This window comes from Poecilia latipinna, unplaced genomic scaffold (assembly GCF_001443285.1).
Source record: "Poecilia latipinna isolate Pla-1442-1.1 unplaced genomic scaffold, P_latipinna-1.0 Scaffold1337, whole genome shotgun sequence".
Classification (NCBI taxonomy): Eukaryota; Metazoa; Chordata; class Actinopteri; order Cyprinodontiformes; family Poeciliidae; genus Poecilia; species Poecilia latipinna.
Window position 1 is genome coordinate 69,356 of NW_015113953.1, and position 16,979 is coordinate 86,334.

Below are 16,979 nucleotides of genomic sequence, written 5' to 3' on the forward strand. Positions count from 1 at the left end.
TGAAGAGACCTTGACAAGAGCTGATTTGTGAAAGGTGTGTGGGGGGGGTCCAGGGAGGAGGGGGGATCCCCTCCAATTTTTGAGGCTTCAGCAAAAACGAACAGCTCGGTCTGAGCTCCTGGAGGCTCTTTGCTCTGCGTCTTCTTGCAGAGTCCGCCCCAAACATATTTGTTCACCCTAACAGCCGTCTGTCTACATCCTTTCTATTCCGGTCACTCTGTCTGTCTGTCTCTTTCGCTTTAGAGTCAATTTTATATGTTTTTTCTTTTTTTTTTGGTTTTCTGTGTAGAAAAGGAGACTTGTGTACTTTCTTAGGAGCTTTCGTCAGAGTCAGAGTTATATTGATGTTTCCCAAAGCTGGAAGAGAAGAAGGGAGTGAGGCAAAGAGGCAAGAAAGAGACCACCATCTGCATTAATAATAAAAACAACAACAATAGCACCTTTTCAAATATAAGTTGCAAATTATCTTCTTCTTACCGCCTCAAGTAAAATATATTTTTCTACAAAGCATACAGATGACTAAACTGATATATTTGTCAAAAGAAAATGACTAAAATAAATTAAAATGTGCTATTAATTCTGGTGGGTATCATTAATTAACACATTAGAAAATCCTTAAACTCATCTCACTATAACATTTCCGGGTTCAAATGAATCCCCAGTTTCAGAAATACTTAATAGGGAAATATCACACTGCATTACATTCTACAATTGTTTTCATCAGTGCAGACTGAGCATCTGCATAGTTTAGAATGAGATCAAGTAACATTCCTTACTTATGGCATTTGTGTAGCACATAAGTAAACTCTGTGTATGTGGACCCTGTGTGATGTGCACACACATGGAGAAACTCTGCAGTGTGTTGTCACAGTCCGGTTCCCTATTCATTGCCGTCACAACTCTTCAAAACGTAACAGTCCGGTTTTGAATTGTGCTCACCCTGGCGCTCTGCCTGTTGGCTTTCCTCTGGTCATCCGGCAGTGGAGGCATGGGATATGGGTATCTTCTGCTGGATGCAATGGATCCTGTAGAAGAAGTCGGGGACTTGGCAGGGGAAAGTGTCCTGAGGAGAAAGCGAAGGTGGCACCGTTAGACGTTTCGCTTTCTCCTTCTACAGCCGGTACACCAACATGTTGACCAAAGACACAGATGGCTAAATGAGGTTAGGCATAAAGTGTTGAGCTAATGTTAGATCTGTGACTTTGGGCAACATCTTTCTTTAGCTGCTCCAGTAACTCAGTTTCACCTTCACTAAGGCCGAAGTTGCTCTTAAAAGTTGAAGCTTTCACTCATCTGAAGCATAAAGAAAACCAATCAGGGCTCAGCTTTTCAGAGCAAACTCTGTGCACTGTTGTTCCCAGCTGCCGTCTTCTGCGATTTGTTTGCTTTAAAATTCAAAATGTGTAAAAACACAGCAGAATACGGAAATATTCATTTATCTGTGTTGAAAATGGACGGAAGCTTCTCCTGTTTAGTCGATAGATTGGATCAGTCAGAGGAAAAGCAGACCAGGCCACAGCTGGGAATCAGAAACATACAGTGGTGCTTAAAGGTTTCTAAATACATATTTCATTATTTCTGAATAAATATGACCAAAATCATCACAGTTTAAAGTTTTCTACCATATAGAATCAAACCAATAAAATCCAGTCATGGGGTAACAATCGAATGCTGATCTTTAAGCTGCTTGTTTCTCATGTTGAAATATATTTTTTTCATTTCTAAAAAACCATTTTAAGAAATTAACCACATTTTTCTTCACAATACTGTAATGTTTAGGTTATAATGTACACTGGTTTTATATGTTGAATATTTGTTGGGATGAAACTTTTAAAATGTATTTTAAGCTACTGCATCCTTTGTTTTGTTCTTTTCTCTGATATTATGATAATTTTATAGATTTGCATTGTAGCAAAGAAAGTCTGGGGCCTTTCTGGCTGGAGTTTGCATGTTTTCCCTATGCATGTGTTGGTTCTCTCTGGGTACTCCAGTCTTCCTCCCACAGTTAATTATTATGCAGGACTGATTAACACTTATAAAAGGGCACATCAGTATAAGGATTGTTTTTGCAACTCACTAATGTTTACTACTAGATACTACACCTCATTACATAATTTGGCTACTTTTTACAATCTCTGAATCCAGTGATGGTTCAGGTCATCCATATGCAGAAATGCAGAAAATACCAAAAGGATTTGTGAGATTTAAAGCACCACTGCAGTAAGAACAAAGGAAGAGAGGGAGGTCGTCCCATGTGCAGCAGCTTGTACACATGAACCACCTGCAGTGCGACGGTCGAAATGTTCCAGCCTGACAAAAACAGAGAGAGTGGAGCCAGAAGCATTCTCCTTAACATAAAAATACATTCATGTATGAAGACCAAGTAATTACAAAGCTGGGGAAAACTATTTGCCTTGTACAGATTTTAACAACACAGTAAGTAAACAAAGGAGGTATTATATTAGTCTAATTCAGTTGAATTGAATTCAGGTTATTTATGTAGCATCAATTCACAGCAAATGTCGTTTCAAGGCACTTTACTAAAAGCTTTGCAGCTGAATGGCAAGTTTGCCTTCTGGCTCCATGTTCCTCTGTTCTTTTGTTGGGATCTTTTCTCTAGTTGAAGTAAAACAGGGAGGACGAGCAATGAGCTTCTGGAAACGGTGAAAGTCTATAGATTCCAGTGCTTGTGGTTGTCGTCTGGTGAAAAACTTGCAACCGTCTATAGACTTCAGACACAATCAGAGTTGGCTTTGTCACAACAGGACAGGGAGGATGTCAGAGCTGAAAGTGTTAGCCTCAGCTCTGACATCGACCTGGTGCATGAGAAGTCAGTGGGAGCGGGGCGGGGCAAATCCACCAACACTTACTGGAAAGGAACAACACTGAACATGCAGAGGTAACAAGAGACTGGGGTTGGGGGGGGAGAAAGGGAGCAAAGAAGGGAATACGGAAAATTAGGAGGAAAATAACTTTAATGATTCTTTTATATGTTTAATACTCATTTGTGTAAGGAAGTGAAGCAAAAAAAATTGTCTGCAAATAAAAAAGGGAGCTGATAAACAGGGAAATAATCTATATTGATTCTTTTAAATTGTTTTTCCCTTCTGAGAACTCCACACATCAACATGCCTGTTTCTTTAAGAACTGCAGGGAGGGGGGGGGGACCAAATTGGCACAAACTCTTCCTAAATCCAAACCAGAAAACAAATCAAAAGTGAGGGATCTTTAGACAAGCGTGTGAGGTAGGGGACGTGATCTGAGTTAATACCTAAGGAAAGGTCCTTGAGTGTTTTTATTCACATCTTCTACCCATTTAGTTACATCATAAAACTCTGATTTGTTGCGAGGGGTTAAATACCTGTGGGGGAGGGAGGGGAAGGGGAGGCGGGGAAGGGCGGGGATCATGGAACCAACACAAGGAGGGAGAGAAGAGAGAGATAAGGAAAGAGGGAGTTGAATAAACTACAAGTAAGCAAATGAGGGAGGACAGAGGAAACATCTTCGGAGAGCAGAGCAAAGATAGAGTTTGAGCTGAAGATGGTGGACAGACCTGAGTGTGGTTTCAGATGAACACAACACCATGAACAAACAAACAGTGTTGTGTGTCACAGGCTCGGCTGCGTTTTGGTCGCATCATTCCAAGCAGCCAGCGTCTCAGCAGCCACTTTGTCGGCAACATGCTCAAGACAGCTAGTGCACTACAGACTGCTTCGTGTGCAAAAGAGATCTTAATCGAGTGGGGGGGAGGGAAAAACAAACAAGCAAACACGGCAGACAAAGAGGCGGTCGATGCACGCTGAATATCGTACACTCACAGTCAACGAACAAGATATTTGATTAATTCACAGGCTCAGAGCAAAGATTTTAGGATTAAAAGATGAAGTAAAAAAAAAAAAAAGCCAGATAAAGCATTCACTCTGATGAGAAGAGCAATGTGAGCTTAGGGGTTAGCTCTAAAACAAATGTTTTCTACAAACAGCCTTTAATGCAAGAGTAAAGACAGAAATGATGGTCTTTGTTTCTACTGTCAACAAATCTGACACATATGGGTTGCCAGAACCTGACATCAAATAAAACCGTCGCTTTTTCAAATACTGATAAACTTTTTCTCTAAACAGCATCACTTTAGTTAATTTTCAGTCTTACATTTTTCAATCTTGTTGCTTCAAGTCTGCAGTTAAGAATATAGCTAATTCTGACAAACAGACGTTACTTATTTACAGTTTTTTCTTTTTATTTGTCTTCAATAAATGATGAGATTGTGTGCAACAATGAACTTGTGGTATTTCCTTCTCCCAGGAAAAAAGTAGTAATATTAAAGTCTTTAGCTTAAATTCACTTAAGCTAAACATTTATATTGGCATATAGTGATGTATCCATTGTCGAAGAGCAGAAGCTTAATTAGAGACTTAAAAAACTGGCACCAAAGGTAACAAGGGATTTAAAAGTGCTATTATTCTGGCAGCATTGAGGTAGAAGTAATTTCTGCTCCCGATCTGACCACCATTTTTATTCTGATACACATGTGTTTATGCTACCATTCCTATTTCCCTGAGAAATCCGGATACTGAGCAGTGCAATGATTCTGTAAAACACAGTAACGGTGAAAGAAAGTAGCTGAAAGTCTCACTTTTTCCACACAGTCTATGTTTTAGGGTTCAACTGCTATGTTGCCGTCAAAACGTTTTTCTGAGGTTAAACTCCACAAGCTCGTCCACGGGTAGATTTCCTACAACAACATGTAGTGGCTGGACAGGAAGTCACAAAACTGATATGTAATCTTATTAGTCTCGACTGTCGCTAATTATTGTGGGGAAACATGCAGCAGAAAAGTGTGGAGACAGAGATTATCGATTTAATTTAATAACATGGTTTTCAGACATATTTCACCCTTTTGCAACGTATTAAAATAATACGTCATCCATATATGCTAATGCAGTTTACATTTTAGACAAGGCCTGGCTTCAAATGCACTTTTGTTGTCATAAAAATGTGTGTTTAAGTTGCTTATCTGCGTCAAAAACAAATCTGTACTCTCATGGATTTATGACTTTCAGCTCTAAAACATCACATTTATTCTTTAGCATTGAATCGAACACCAACTTTAAAGTATTTTGTAAGCAAAACCATTACTTCTAAACAACTTGAGTTTTTTTGTTTTTTGTTGGAATTGTTGAGATTAAATGTTGGAATATAAATTGTTACTCGTTTCCCCCCTATAAAGAATAATTTTCAGATTGCTGAGCAGATGCCGACACCGAGGTGAACTCACTCTGTGGAGTTGGAGCGAGCCCTGAACTTCTTCCCTTTCAGCTTCTTCCGATTACCACTGAGGTTTCCTGGAAAGAAAATCAAAGTAAGAGACCTGAGGAAAAGTATTTGATATTGAACAAATTTAGCTCCTGAAAATGTTTCATTTCACAATGAAGAACATTAACTGCACACTAAATCTTATTAATCAGAGCATAAAGTGATCGGACGAGCCGTATTTAATCATATTTAAATTTCCGTGTTCAGAAAGCTTATCGGTGCGTCACCTTGCCACGAATTGCTCCGCGGTCTCCCGTTTTCACAGATGTCGGTGATGTGTTTGGCATCTGGAATCCTCTCGCTCCACGAGTGGGACAGGCCGTTAGATCTGTCCACATGAACACAAATAAAACCGCTTAACAGTGTTCCTTTAACATTGTACGAGTCCAGAGCAACTTTTGGAGACGAGAGGAAATGTAGACAACGGTTAGTGTGATATGTAAACGTGAGCAGTAGAAGTGAGCATACAGCACCATGAGTGACTCAGCTCGTCAATGTCAAGATGTTTCCCCATTTTGACATGTTTTTTAGCTTTAAAAATGCTCATACCATGAAAGCCATGGTACTCCCAAAAGCATAATATGGACACATATTATGAGTGAGATCTCCATCAGCAATTTCAAAAAACATCGGAAACAAGCAAATGAATGAGGGATGATGAAATGGCAAACCTGAAGCCAAACACTGAGAAGTTCTGAGAAATGGATGGGAAGGATGGAGTGAAGGACAGCGTGCAAATCTGCAGGTGGGACAGGCAGGCTGACCTCTTCTTGGAGCTGCATCCGGAGTTGGTGCTGACGCCCGGAGGCATGTCGCTGTAAAATGAATCTGCATCCCCGGGTTTGGTGACATAGTCACCGGGGGGGATTTGTCTGGAAACACCAAGGGAATATCTTTAGATGCCATATAAATGGACCCCATAAAATTGCCACCAGATGTGCCACCTGAGTGGCGAATTAAATAAGCTTATTCCAGAGGTTTGAAAGTTGTCTGAAACACAAGTTTATGCAAAGCTTCTGTTTTTGTTATATTTAACAATTTTGGAAATATGGATTTCATCAACTGAACTAAAAAAAAAAAATAACTTTTTCATCACACAACCTCTACCTTATTAAATACAAAACACCAATAACAATTAATAATCTCAGGTCAGGGATGTGTGTAAATGTGTCAAAAGATGATTTCAGTGACAAGAACTAAAGTGTCATTGCACCAAAAATTGTTTTAGAAACTTTGACAGATATTTGCTCATTTGTAAAAAAAAATAAATAAAAAATAAATAAATAAAAAGATTGTGATGGTAACTTCTGGGACATTTTACTATGTAAAAAGGGTTAAATGTGTCAGTCTGTTAGCTTCAGTCTGGGTCCACTGCTCGTTAAAGTTCACTTGATTCATTATTGACCATATTAACCCTAGGTCCTTTAGAGATTAGCTTATCCCTGTGTGTGTGTTTGTGCCTGAATTAGGTTGTAAGTTAGCCTGGTGCAGAGTTTGAGAGAAAACATATTTCAGCCGGGGAAACCGACAAAACAACATGATGAGGCTATCAAGTCAGTTCCTAGTAAATTTTTAAATTATTCTCAAACATCAGAGCATCACTCTCGCTTGGATTCCCCTCAGTTTTGTTGGTCTGGCTCTGCAGCTGAAGATCTGCATCTCGGTCTTTCCTGTTTGTCTGCCTCAGAGGCTAAATATTTTGACTAGAGTCTTTTGCTCCCAACTAGAATTTAAAGGTTACCTCTGTTTACTGAACACGTTCACACCTACCACAGCATTGTTGTGCATTTTGTGACACAAGATTGAAAGAAAAACAAGAATGAAAAGCAGCAAACCGGCAGAATCTCCTGTGAACCTCAGATTCAGCGTATCGCCTCTTTTTGTAGCTCCTGTGAAGAGAACAGATTCCTGATTTCAGCTCATCTTTAGCCAATCATCATCACTCCTTATGCCTGTGCGGACACTCACTTGTAGCACCAGGCTGTGACTGCCAGTATGAGAGCGAGGAAGAGGATGGAGCCAGTGATGGCCCCGATGATGATGTTGGTGCTGGTGATACCTGAGGAAGACGGAGGAGGAGGAGATGACAGTGGTGGAGCCAAATGTGTGTTAATTGATTGGGTTAGGCTTGTGGTCTTGTGAGCAATCTGATCATTTGGGGGAAACAAAAACCACAAAACACAGCAGAGGGAAACAATCAAACACAAGAGAACCAGCGGAAAGGGTTGGAAAGGAAGAGAAGGGAGAATAAACTGAAAAGATCTTCACCGTCTGCAGGGTTTAGCTTCCCACTCATAAGAAAGAACACCTAAATGCTTTATAAAAGGAGTTTTAAATCAGAGACCTGGGATGAGCGAGGAAAACAACCAGAAAATGGAAACAAAAACAGAACAAACAGCGAAAAAGAAACTGAAACTCTGACCTCGAGGCAATCCATCAGAGATCAGTCTGTCAACAAAGACGAGCATAAAAATAATGACAAACAAAAAAGAGCGACATGCACAAAATGCAGATTGAATTAATAACAGTGAAAGGACAGTAATAATGCAGATACTGAATGGTAACAAGTGTGAATTGCGGATGAACAGAAAACAGGAAAGAGAAAGATGATTTAATGCTGGTGGTGCAGCGTTTGAACATGTACCTGAAACAGGAGCGGTCGGTCCCACCACAAGGTTACTGAACGGAGACCTGGAGTAGCAGTCGTCTCCTGTCCAGCCCAGCTCGCACACACACCTCAGCTCATTACTGCACACCTGCAGAGAGGACATTCGTTAAACACCAGCAGGTTTGTGCACTTGATGAATATGCAGTACGCCGGAGAAGTGTCGCATACTCCGTGTCCGGAGCAGATGGTCTTGTCGGTGGTGCCGGGACAGGTGCTGAAGTTGAACTGTTCAATCGGCAGACACTTGTGATCCAAGCAGATGCTGTCCGTTCCGCAGGCCGTCCCGTCCTCGACGTACCCCAGGTCCGTGTCTCCGTCAATCAGCACATGCGCACCGCTGAATGGGGAACATCACAGAGAGAAGCGGTGCCGTTTATGCGAGTTGTATCTGTGTGTGTCACTTCTGGATTATATGGGAAATAAATCTGCATTAAACAGTTAAAGGATGTAACAATGCACTAAAAAAAAGTGTTGCTTCGCAGCAGAACACATCACCAGGCTTAATCTGTCAGGTTTATCCGTTTCATACCTGCAGTCCAGGGGGGCACCGTGCTGGGCGACTGAGAAAGAGGTGAGTCCTCCCTGCAGGTCGCCCAGCCGCGGGGCAGGGGAGATGTTTGAGCACAGCAGGTAGCCGCAGTGAACATCCCTAAAACACAGAAGTACAGAAACACAGATTGAACAGAGAGAAGCAAAAGTACAAGTGACCAAAAGGACACGCTTACTGTTTGTTACACTGGATCCAGGTGTCCTTTTCCTTCCCACAGTTTCCTTTTTCTGTCCCCTCAATGTTGAGCTTTTCATAGCAGAACTTGTCAGCTGCTGTCGCCTCTGATGGAGACATAAGACATGAATTGCCCGTGTCAGGTTTCTTCTGTGCAGAAAAGTACTAATACCACTTAAACTTTGTTCTCACCCAAATTTTACACACATAAAATGTATTGCATTTTATCAATTTTTTACATAATATAGCCACATTGTGCACTTACTTTCTCCCCAAATGTACTTGCACTGTCTGTCTTTTGTTTTGCACCTTCCATTGAAGCAGCGACCCTGCAGAAAGAGAGAACCTTAATGTAAGAGTCAAGAAAAGCACAAATGTAATAAAATATTATAACTTAATATAATGTCTTACTTGATCTTTTTCACATGTGTATCCGTCCATCTTGTGCACATTTGGTGGACACTGAAACAAACAATTAAATAAAATAAAATACAGTGACGAGTAATGGACTATTGAACAGATTTATTACTGCTACTCCAAATAAAAAGTCAGAGGAAGACTCATGCTCACCTGGCTGGAGTTGCCTGTGCATTTTTCTGGTATGTCGCAGTCGTTCACCGCGTCTCGACACAAAACTCCCACGACCTCCATCTGCAGCAGCAAATCAAGCAGATTAAACAGATTGTCGTCTTGCATTTGGGTGTTTGGGCAGCAAAGACGGTGAACCCTCTATGCACGAGGGTCTCCAAACATTAAATCTCTCTACTTAGTTAAACAAACATGAAAATATCTCCAATAAATGAAGCTGTAACATTAAAGTAGCATTATTACAGAAATAGCAACAGATTTGTTAGTAGGTGCTAAATTAGAGGAAAGAAAAGGTTTGGTTTGTTCATCGCAGTCAGTTCAGTGCCACTTCGACGGACAGGTAGACATCATGAAGACGAGCGCGTCTTGTTTGGTACCTGGCAGTTTCTGCAGCACAGTCCGTTGCTACAGTTGGACCCTTTGGTCAGAGTGCAGTTCTTACAGCAGTTCTCGCCCTCTTTGGCACATTCCTGAAAAAAAATATATATATATATATACATCTTCTGGTTCACAATGACTTCAACTGTCACGCAGCAAATTTAAGCAGAGATCTGACTTCTTTTTTTATCCAGCCAAGATTCCTGCTTTTGTTAAGAGATTAAGACAGCATGTGGTTTCTCTCTCCCTGCTGCCATATAGAAGGCTAGATGCTATGCAAACATTTCTGGAAGTGCTGAGATGTCAAATTATGGTGTTCAGATCACTTCCACATGTATTAAAACCAGCATGTGTGGCATGCAGAGTGCAAACATTTGTCGAAGAACGAACCACCGTCAAGACCTCTACAGTTTATTAAATTTCGTTCATTTCCAAAAATTTCACGCTCGGTTGTTAGTTGCAACAAACGGACAGCAGGCTGACGCCACTGAACTCTGGACTGAAGTACATGTGTTTTCTGGATTGATGAATCCAGATTCTCTGTCTGGTATCCTGATGAACGGGTCTGAGCTCGGCCATTTCAAGGAAATGCTCCTTACCTGACTGCACTGTGACGTGTGTGATTTGATTGTTTTTTTTCTTTGTTGTTTTTTTTCTGGATTAAGGGTTGGACAGACGACAATTTCATATTCCAAACTATGTGGGACCATGCAGACATGTCCGAATGGAAACCAGGGCTAAAAGCAATAAGGGAGCTTGTCGACCGGGCGGCTTAGAGAAATCACCTCAACCCAGCTGACAGAGGCCGAGAGCCACGCCCTCTCACCCAACATCAGTGTCTGACCGCACAAATCTTCTCCAAAATGAACGGTCACATATTACCATATACAGACCATTAAATATTCCAAAAAGCTTTAATAGAAAAGTCACTCTGTAAATATTGTTTTCCCAACAGCAGATAAGTGCAGTTTTGTGCTTTGGATCACTCACAGCTGAATAACATCCTGTTTATCTATTTTACTGTATTTTGATACATTTCTTGCGTCTGTCCTACAGTGGCTGGACTCACCTCAGTGCTGCCACAGTCACACTCTTCTCCTGCCTCCAAAATGCCGTTACCACACTCTGGCGGGTCCAGCAGCTGAGCAGGAGAAAACAAGAGCAAAAATGTGTATCATTTCATTTTGGACCTTCAATAAAATGCACATTAAAACTGAATGGATACAGGCAGAAACCTTGTATTCAAGTGAATAGACTAAAATAACGTACAAAATGATTTCACACACCGTTAGAGCTTTGTTTAAAGTGTGACATTTACAGTTTGTGTGTGTCATTTACCTTTCGAGGTTTATTAAAGAGGCAGGCTCCTCCCCCACTGTTCAGAAAGTTGTGGTACTCTTCCACGTTGCAATCAGTAAACTTCTTAGGTAAATAGAAACTGTTAAATAAAAAACACACACCTTGTTAAAAGAGAGCATCCACAGGTCTTAATGCTAGAGAGAGATTTCCTCTAAAGAAACACAGACAAACAAAACCCCTGAAACTGAATGCGTGTCGGAGGTAATCTTGTTTCATGAAGTCTAAAAACAATGTTTCCACACTAGCGTTTCTTTCCAAAGTTTCACGAAACTCAACTCATTTTGTAAACTAACATATCAGAGGAGATTCCAGCAAATATGAGCCCAGAACAGGGATGTGAGTGAGGCAAAAGATACGTTTTTATTTATTCTGCTTATGATTAAGAAATCATAAGTTATATTATCAATTGATCTCTGATCACAAAAGATGCTAGAAGCATTAATCAGGCTTTACTTATGTTTTAGTGTTTGCACATGAAGATTTCTGCTTTTTCTGCTATTTTCAGATCATCAAACACAGTTTGGATTTAATTTATGAGAGAGAAAATGCTGATCCTTTTGGAAAACATAATCATCCTCCATATTAAATCAGGACTTAAATGATTAAAAACATCTTTTTGGTTCAGTTTCACGAACCACCAAGCCTGATTACAGGCCTGAAGAACCAAAAAATAATAATAACTTAACTAGAACCTGTTTGACAACATGAAATAGGGTAAAAGATTTGAAAAAGCGACACATCATGCCCTGATCTAGACAAAATAACGAATCTATCAGATCTGAAAAAGTTACAAAGCCATTTCCGAGTGTTCGGGAGTAAACCACAGCGAGTCAATACTTTCCAGCCTTTAGCTGTGAGTGCTTTGAGACAAGTCTCTAACAGCTTTGTACATCTAGATACTAAGATTTTCCACTTTGCTCTTTGCATAAAAACTCAAACTCTGTTATATTGGATGGAAAGCATCTGTGGACATCGTTATTCAAAGTATTCCAGCAGATTCTTACTGCAGAGCGGCATTCGTCCGTTATTAAAATGGACAGGAAGCGAAAAAACGTATAATAAGTGAAAATGCAGACATTCGTACTAACTCACTCTTAACGAATAACAAAACAATTGATGTTTTGGTTTCAACTAAATTGCCCCAAGGGTGGGAAATATTGGCAGGTCTGTCACAAAGGCATGGACATTGAAAAAACTCAGTATTTATCCAACTATCCGCGCCCTCATGCACACAGAAGCTACATCCTGTGGAAACAACATGAAACTGTTATTCAGGTTAACTAGGTCTGGCATGCAGCAGGTACTACAAGATAAATACAGGCGGCTCATTGAATACAAATGTCTGAAATACCATTGACTTGACTTTAGAGATTCAGATTGGTCCATTCACAGGTGACAGGCGGAAAAGGAGCACCTGTCCTCTGTCATGAAACCTCTGGTTCATTTTGATGAAGAACTAGAGCAGGATCTAAAGAGGCTAGGTTAAGGAAGTCAACTACTGTTACACTGAAACGAGGTAAATATTGACAAATGATGAGAATGACATTGCAGACTGTATCAATCGGTTATTAGTGGACAAAAGCAAGTGATGACAAGCCGCAACTTGTCCGAAGAGAGGGCAGAGAGCTTTTCATTAGGAGAAAACGAATGTAAAGTTTTCCCCGCAGATCAGCCAGTGACCCTGACTGAACACTAAAAAAAAAAAAATAATAAAATATCTAAATGTGACAATTTTTGGAAGTAGTATGAAAAATACAGCAGATTATTGAGCCGTATTTGTTCATATTGTCTACACCAGAGGTGTCCAAAGTGCGGAGCCGTCTGTGGTCCTTGGAAGCAGTGGCGGTTCTTGACGGGCAGAGCGGCATTAGGAAGAGGGACACATTAGCAGCAGATACAGAAAAAAAATGATTTGTCTATCAGTTGCACCCTGAACAAGTGCTCTGTTGCTTAATCCGAGTTTAATTCCTGTTTTCTGATTGGTGGAGGTAGGAGAGGCATTTATGCCAGAACCTCTACTGCTTGGAAGGATTCTGTGCGGCCCGCAACCATAAATAAAATACGGTCCAAACTTGGCCAGCCAAGGCAGGTGGATGATTCAGATAGACTCTTTTTCTTAAGGGTGGAAATTTCTAAATGCTAGATAGGTCTCTCAAAAGAGATTTGGACAAAATAAAGTCTTCTTAAATTAGAAAAAGTTGGGTGCAGTACAAAATCTTTAATTTACCATGATTTTGTTTTAATTTTGATTTAATATAAAATAGAATCACAAACATCCAGTTATTTAGTTGAAACCAGTCTTGGGTGAGCAAAAAATAAGTTTTGCTAAGTGCAAGAAGTATGTTTAAAGACATACACTATTCTAGTTTTGTAATTTAAGAAATTATTCAACACAATTTATTTTGATATTTTACGCCCTCCTTTAAATAAAGTAAAGCTGATAGGTCCTTTTATTGGCTCTACAATGACTCACAAATAATCCTGAACAAAGATCAAACTACTTTGTTTGCTTCATTGAAAAAATTCTTGCTTACTTTTTTTTGATTAGCTAATAAAACTTAGATGAAATTCACTTGAATAAAAAAAAAAAAAAAGAAAAAAAAAACCTTTTGTTGCCAATGAATGACTTGACAATTTTGGCAAATTTCTTGGACGCCACTGCTCTAAATAAAAACAGAAGCTGGAGCTGAGGTGACTGTGGTGCTGCTGAATGAGATGGGAAAGGTTGAGGTGACTGACAACTTTCAGTTCCCCACACCCAAAAAGCAAAAACAAAAACAAAAAAACAGCACAAGCAACTATAGAGCAAGCTTCTGCTCACCTGCTGTGCCTTTCAGGATAGAGGGAAAACCAAAATGTATTTAAGAAGAGGGGTATACACTCACAAACACAAAAATGCAACACAGACACACACATCCATACGCAGAGCAAGCCTTCACAGCACAGAAATACACTTCAGGACAATATCTGGATTCAAGCATGAACACAAAATGCAGAGTGACTTATTATTTACCGTTTTCTTATCTTAACAAGCCTTATCTGGTGAAACCAAACAGCATGAACATATCTGGACTGACATCTAGTGGTAAATTACAGAACTACAGCAGACGATAATACACTATTCTTATTTGTGTAAATATAAAGCTCTGAAAAAAAAATTAAGACTCCACTGCACTGAGGTTAAAAACCTCCTGATTATTCCACCAAATATTGATTTCTGAACTCTTCCTGAGCTAAAACATTAGTATTGTTGTTTCTAAATGAATAAGATCTTGTTTTCTTTGCATTATTTAAGGACTGAAAGCACTGCATCTTTTTTGTTATTTTGACCATTTCTCATTTTCTGCTAATAAATACTAAATTTTTGCTTGGCATTTCAGAGACATGTTGTCAGTAGTTCATAGAATAAAAGCACAATGTTCATTTTACTCAAACATATAAGAGTAAAACCAGAGAAACTGATAATTTTGCAGTGGTCTCTTAATTTTTCCCAAAGCTATATATGGAAATTAAGGCCTCACCAGACACCACAGATAAATTAAATTAAATTAAATTAAAACAGCAAAAAAGAGGTTTATCATAAACTGAGAATAAATCTAAGGTCAGCTCTGTAAATTATGTAAAAAAAAGTCAGGAAAAAAATAAGAAACAAACATTTGTTCCAACTTACCCAACGTCATCCATGATGCAGCCTGCCCATCGATCATCACACTTACATTCACCTTGAGAAAGAATAAAAATGAGGCTTTGAGTTGTGGTTTTACGAAATAAACAAAACCTAGGAAAGGTTTCTCTGCATACCGTTGAGGATCCTCTTCTTGTCAGAGAAAATGCCGATGTTCTGACCCAAAGACTGAGCCAGGGTGATGGCCATCTCATTTGTTTTACCATACTGATGCAGACAGAGAGAAGGCAGAACAGCAGGAAAAGGAAGAAATGCAAAGTAAGACAGTAGTAGTGTTAAGGAGAACATTTATTTTGCATAAAATCTAATAAAGTCACCATTATAAACCAAAGAGGTAATTAAAATAACTGATCAAGATTGAGTTGAAAAGCAACAAAATGTTCACTGGAGTTTGTAATATGAAACATAATCAGTAACAGCAACAAAGAGTGGAAAATAAAAAAGTTGAGTTTAATGTCTTTTACAGCCACTCCACTCTCATTTTTCGTTTTTTTTACATTTTCATACATTGTCAGACTTCTCTGTTCTGCTGCAATGATTTTTTTTTATATCCTGCATGTCTGATTTGAAATGCATAAAATCTAATCAACCATCTGCAAACTCACTTCTACCAAAAAAAACTTCAACTCTGGGTGTCCTGTCATATTGTTTCCCTTCTCAAGCAAAATTACTTTTAAAATCCAATGTATAATGAAACAGAAAATACAGTGGTTTCCATAAGTATCCATGTACTTTTTCCATTACAGTTAAACTGTATTTCATTGTGACAACACAAAGTAGTGCATAAAACTGAAAAGGGAAAAACATGATGTATGGTTTTCATTTGTATTTAGCCTCCTTTGCTGTGGTACACATCCCACTGAACACACCATCCCCATCATGCTGTGAAAATATAACATCTTCTTGTGCTGTAATGACCTAGACAAAGTCCAATTATGAATCTGCACCAAGATTTTAAAATTAATCAAATAATTTCAGTCTGAATATTTCAGTCACCCACAAAAGACCTGCAGCTGTGATTCCAGTAAAAGGTGCAGGGATTGACGGGTGTGGTGGATACAAATGCATGCCACACTTTTCAGATCTTTAGCTGTGAACCAATTTGAAAACCATTTGTCTTTCCTTTCTGATCTACTTCACTATTATGTACTGCTTTGCATTTGTCTCATCTGCTGAGGTTGTTGGCTATAGCAATTTTGTCACATTATAATGTGACAAAATTGTGAAAATGTACTGTTCCTTCCTAAACTGTCCTTTTCGTTGCGTGATTAGCCTCACCTCATTGACTCCCCCTCCTTTGGTGAGAGAACAAACTCCTCCCGTATAGGAGACCGCCCCCCGGTTGCTATGAAACTGATTCCCTCTGCAAGGAAACGTGTGTTTAGCAAAATAAATCTGTGCACAAAAATAATTATTAAAGTTCACTTTTGAATCAGCAGACTCACGAAAAGAGGTGAACAGAGTCACACTTCTCCTTGATGAAGTCCTTCCTGTACTTCATGAACTCCTTCAGCGTCACCATGGGGTCGTCATCGATGTTGAACTTGTTGTCCACCGACCAGGTTTCCATAGCGACGAGCACAATTTGGGTGTTGAGCTGTTCCCTGAAAATCTGAGGGGAGGCAGGCGGGAGAGGGGTAAACGTGAGGTCAGAGATTAACGTCTGGAAGTCACAAGGCTTGATCTGTGGAGTGGCTGTGTGGTGGAGAAAACAGAGGGAAAACGGAGAATGATGAAACCAGACCAGCATCACAGCAGACAGACGTGATTTATACTCATTAAGGTCTCCAGCTGCTCGTTAAGGCAGAAGTGAAGCCCCGCTGTGATCCTGCCACCAGACAGTAGCACATCACAGGAGACAGACAGTCAACAAAGACGGTCAACAAAGGCAAAACAGGCGAAGGCAAATATTAATGCTTGTGCCTTTCATGTCTCCACAGACATTTGTTTTATTAACGCAAACACTGGAGAAGATCAGAAAGTTTACATTGAAAGGAGACTGGCAGAGGTGATACAATTTATTTTTTCCCTCCACACAACCTGCCCTGTCAATACATTAATTTAAGAATTAATTAAACAAGCAGATAATATGCAAACAGGAAAATATTCAGCAGGGAATTCACACACCGCCTCTACTGCTCTCCAAATGTGAAAACTAACAGGAAAACTATCTAAAGACATCTGCAGTTTTATGACAACAGAAAACACAATTAACTCTTTCTTTTGTGTGTGTGTGTGTGTGTGTGTGTGTATGTAATATATAT

At 39.6% G+C, this 16,979-nt stretch overlaps 1 protein-coding gene across 4 annotated transcripts in view; it reads right to left on the reverse strand.

Annotated features, from left to right (window-relative positions):
• Positions 1-228: 228 nt before the first annotated feature.
• Positions 229-16,979, reverse strand: part of adam22 (ADAM metallopeptidase domain 22) — a 71,837-nt gene continuing 55,086 nt past the window's right edge. Inside the window, exons 11-32 of one of the 4 annotated variants that reach the window (XM_015055821.1) lie at positions 16,161-16,327; positions 15,994-16,078; positions 14,832-14,922; positions 14,701-14,752; positions 11,010-11,109; positions 10,741-10,812; positions 9,671-9,763; positions 9,276-9,356; positions 9,117-9,167; positions 8,971-9,034; positions 8,707-8,812; positions 8,511-8,630; positions 8,150-8,318; positions 7,958-8,069; positions 7,282-7,372; positions 7,149-7,202; positions 5,985-6,185; positions 5,541-5,641; positions 5,276-5,342; positions 3,272-3,361; positions 940-1,063; positions 229-357 (exon numbers count right to left, since the gene is read on the reverse strand). In XM_015055821.1, coding sequence (XP_014911307.1) covers positions 337-357; positions 940-1,063; positions 3,272-3,361; positions 5,276-5,342; positions 5,541-5,641; positions 5,985-6,185; positions 7,149-7,202; positions 7,282-7,372; positions 7,958-8,069; positions 8,150-8,318; positions 8,511-8,630; positions 8,707-8,812; positions 8,971-9,034; positions 9,117-9,167; positions 9,276-9,356; positions 9,671-9,763; positions 10,741-10,812; positions 11,010-11,109; positions 14,701-14,752; positions 14,832-14,922; positions 15,994-16,078; positions 16,161-16,327 — 2,112 coding nt within the window. In that variant the 3' untranslated portion in view covers positions 229-336. The remainder of the gene's footprint in view (positions 358-939; positions 1,064-3,271; positions 3,362-5,275; positions 5,343-5,540; positions 5,642-5,984; positions 6,186-7,148; positions 7,203-7,281; positions 7,373-7,957; positions 8,070-8,149; positions 8,319-8,510; positions 8,631-8,706; positions 8,813-8,970; positions 9,035-9,116; positions 9,168-9,275; positions 9,357-9,670; positions 9,764-10,740; positions 10,813-11,009; positions 11,110-14,700; positions 14,753-14,831; positions 14,923-15,993; positions 16,079-16,160; positions 16,328-16,979) is intronic. The other 3 variants (XM_015055823.1, XM_015055822.1, XM_015055825.1) reach the window with 3 other exon arrangements.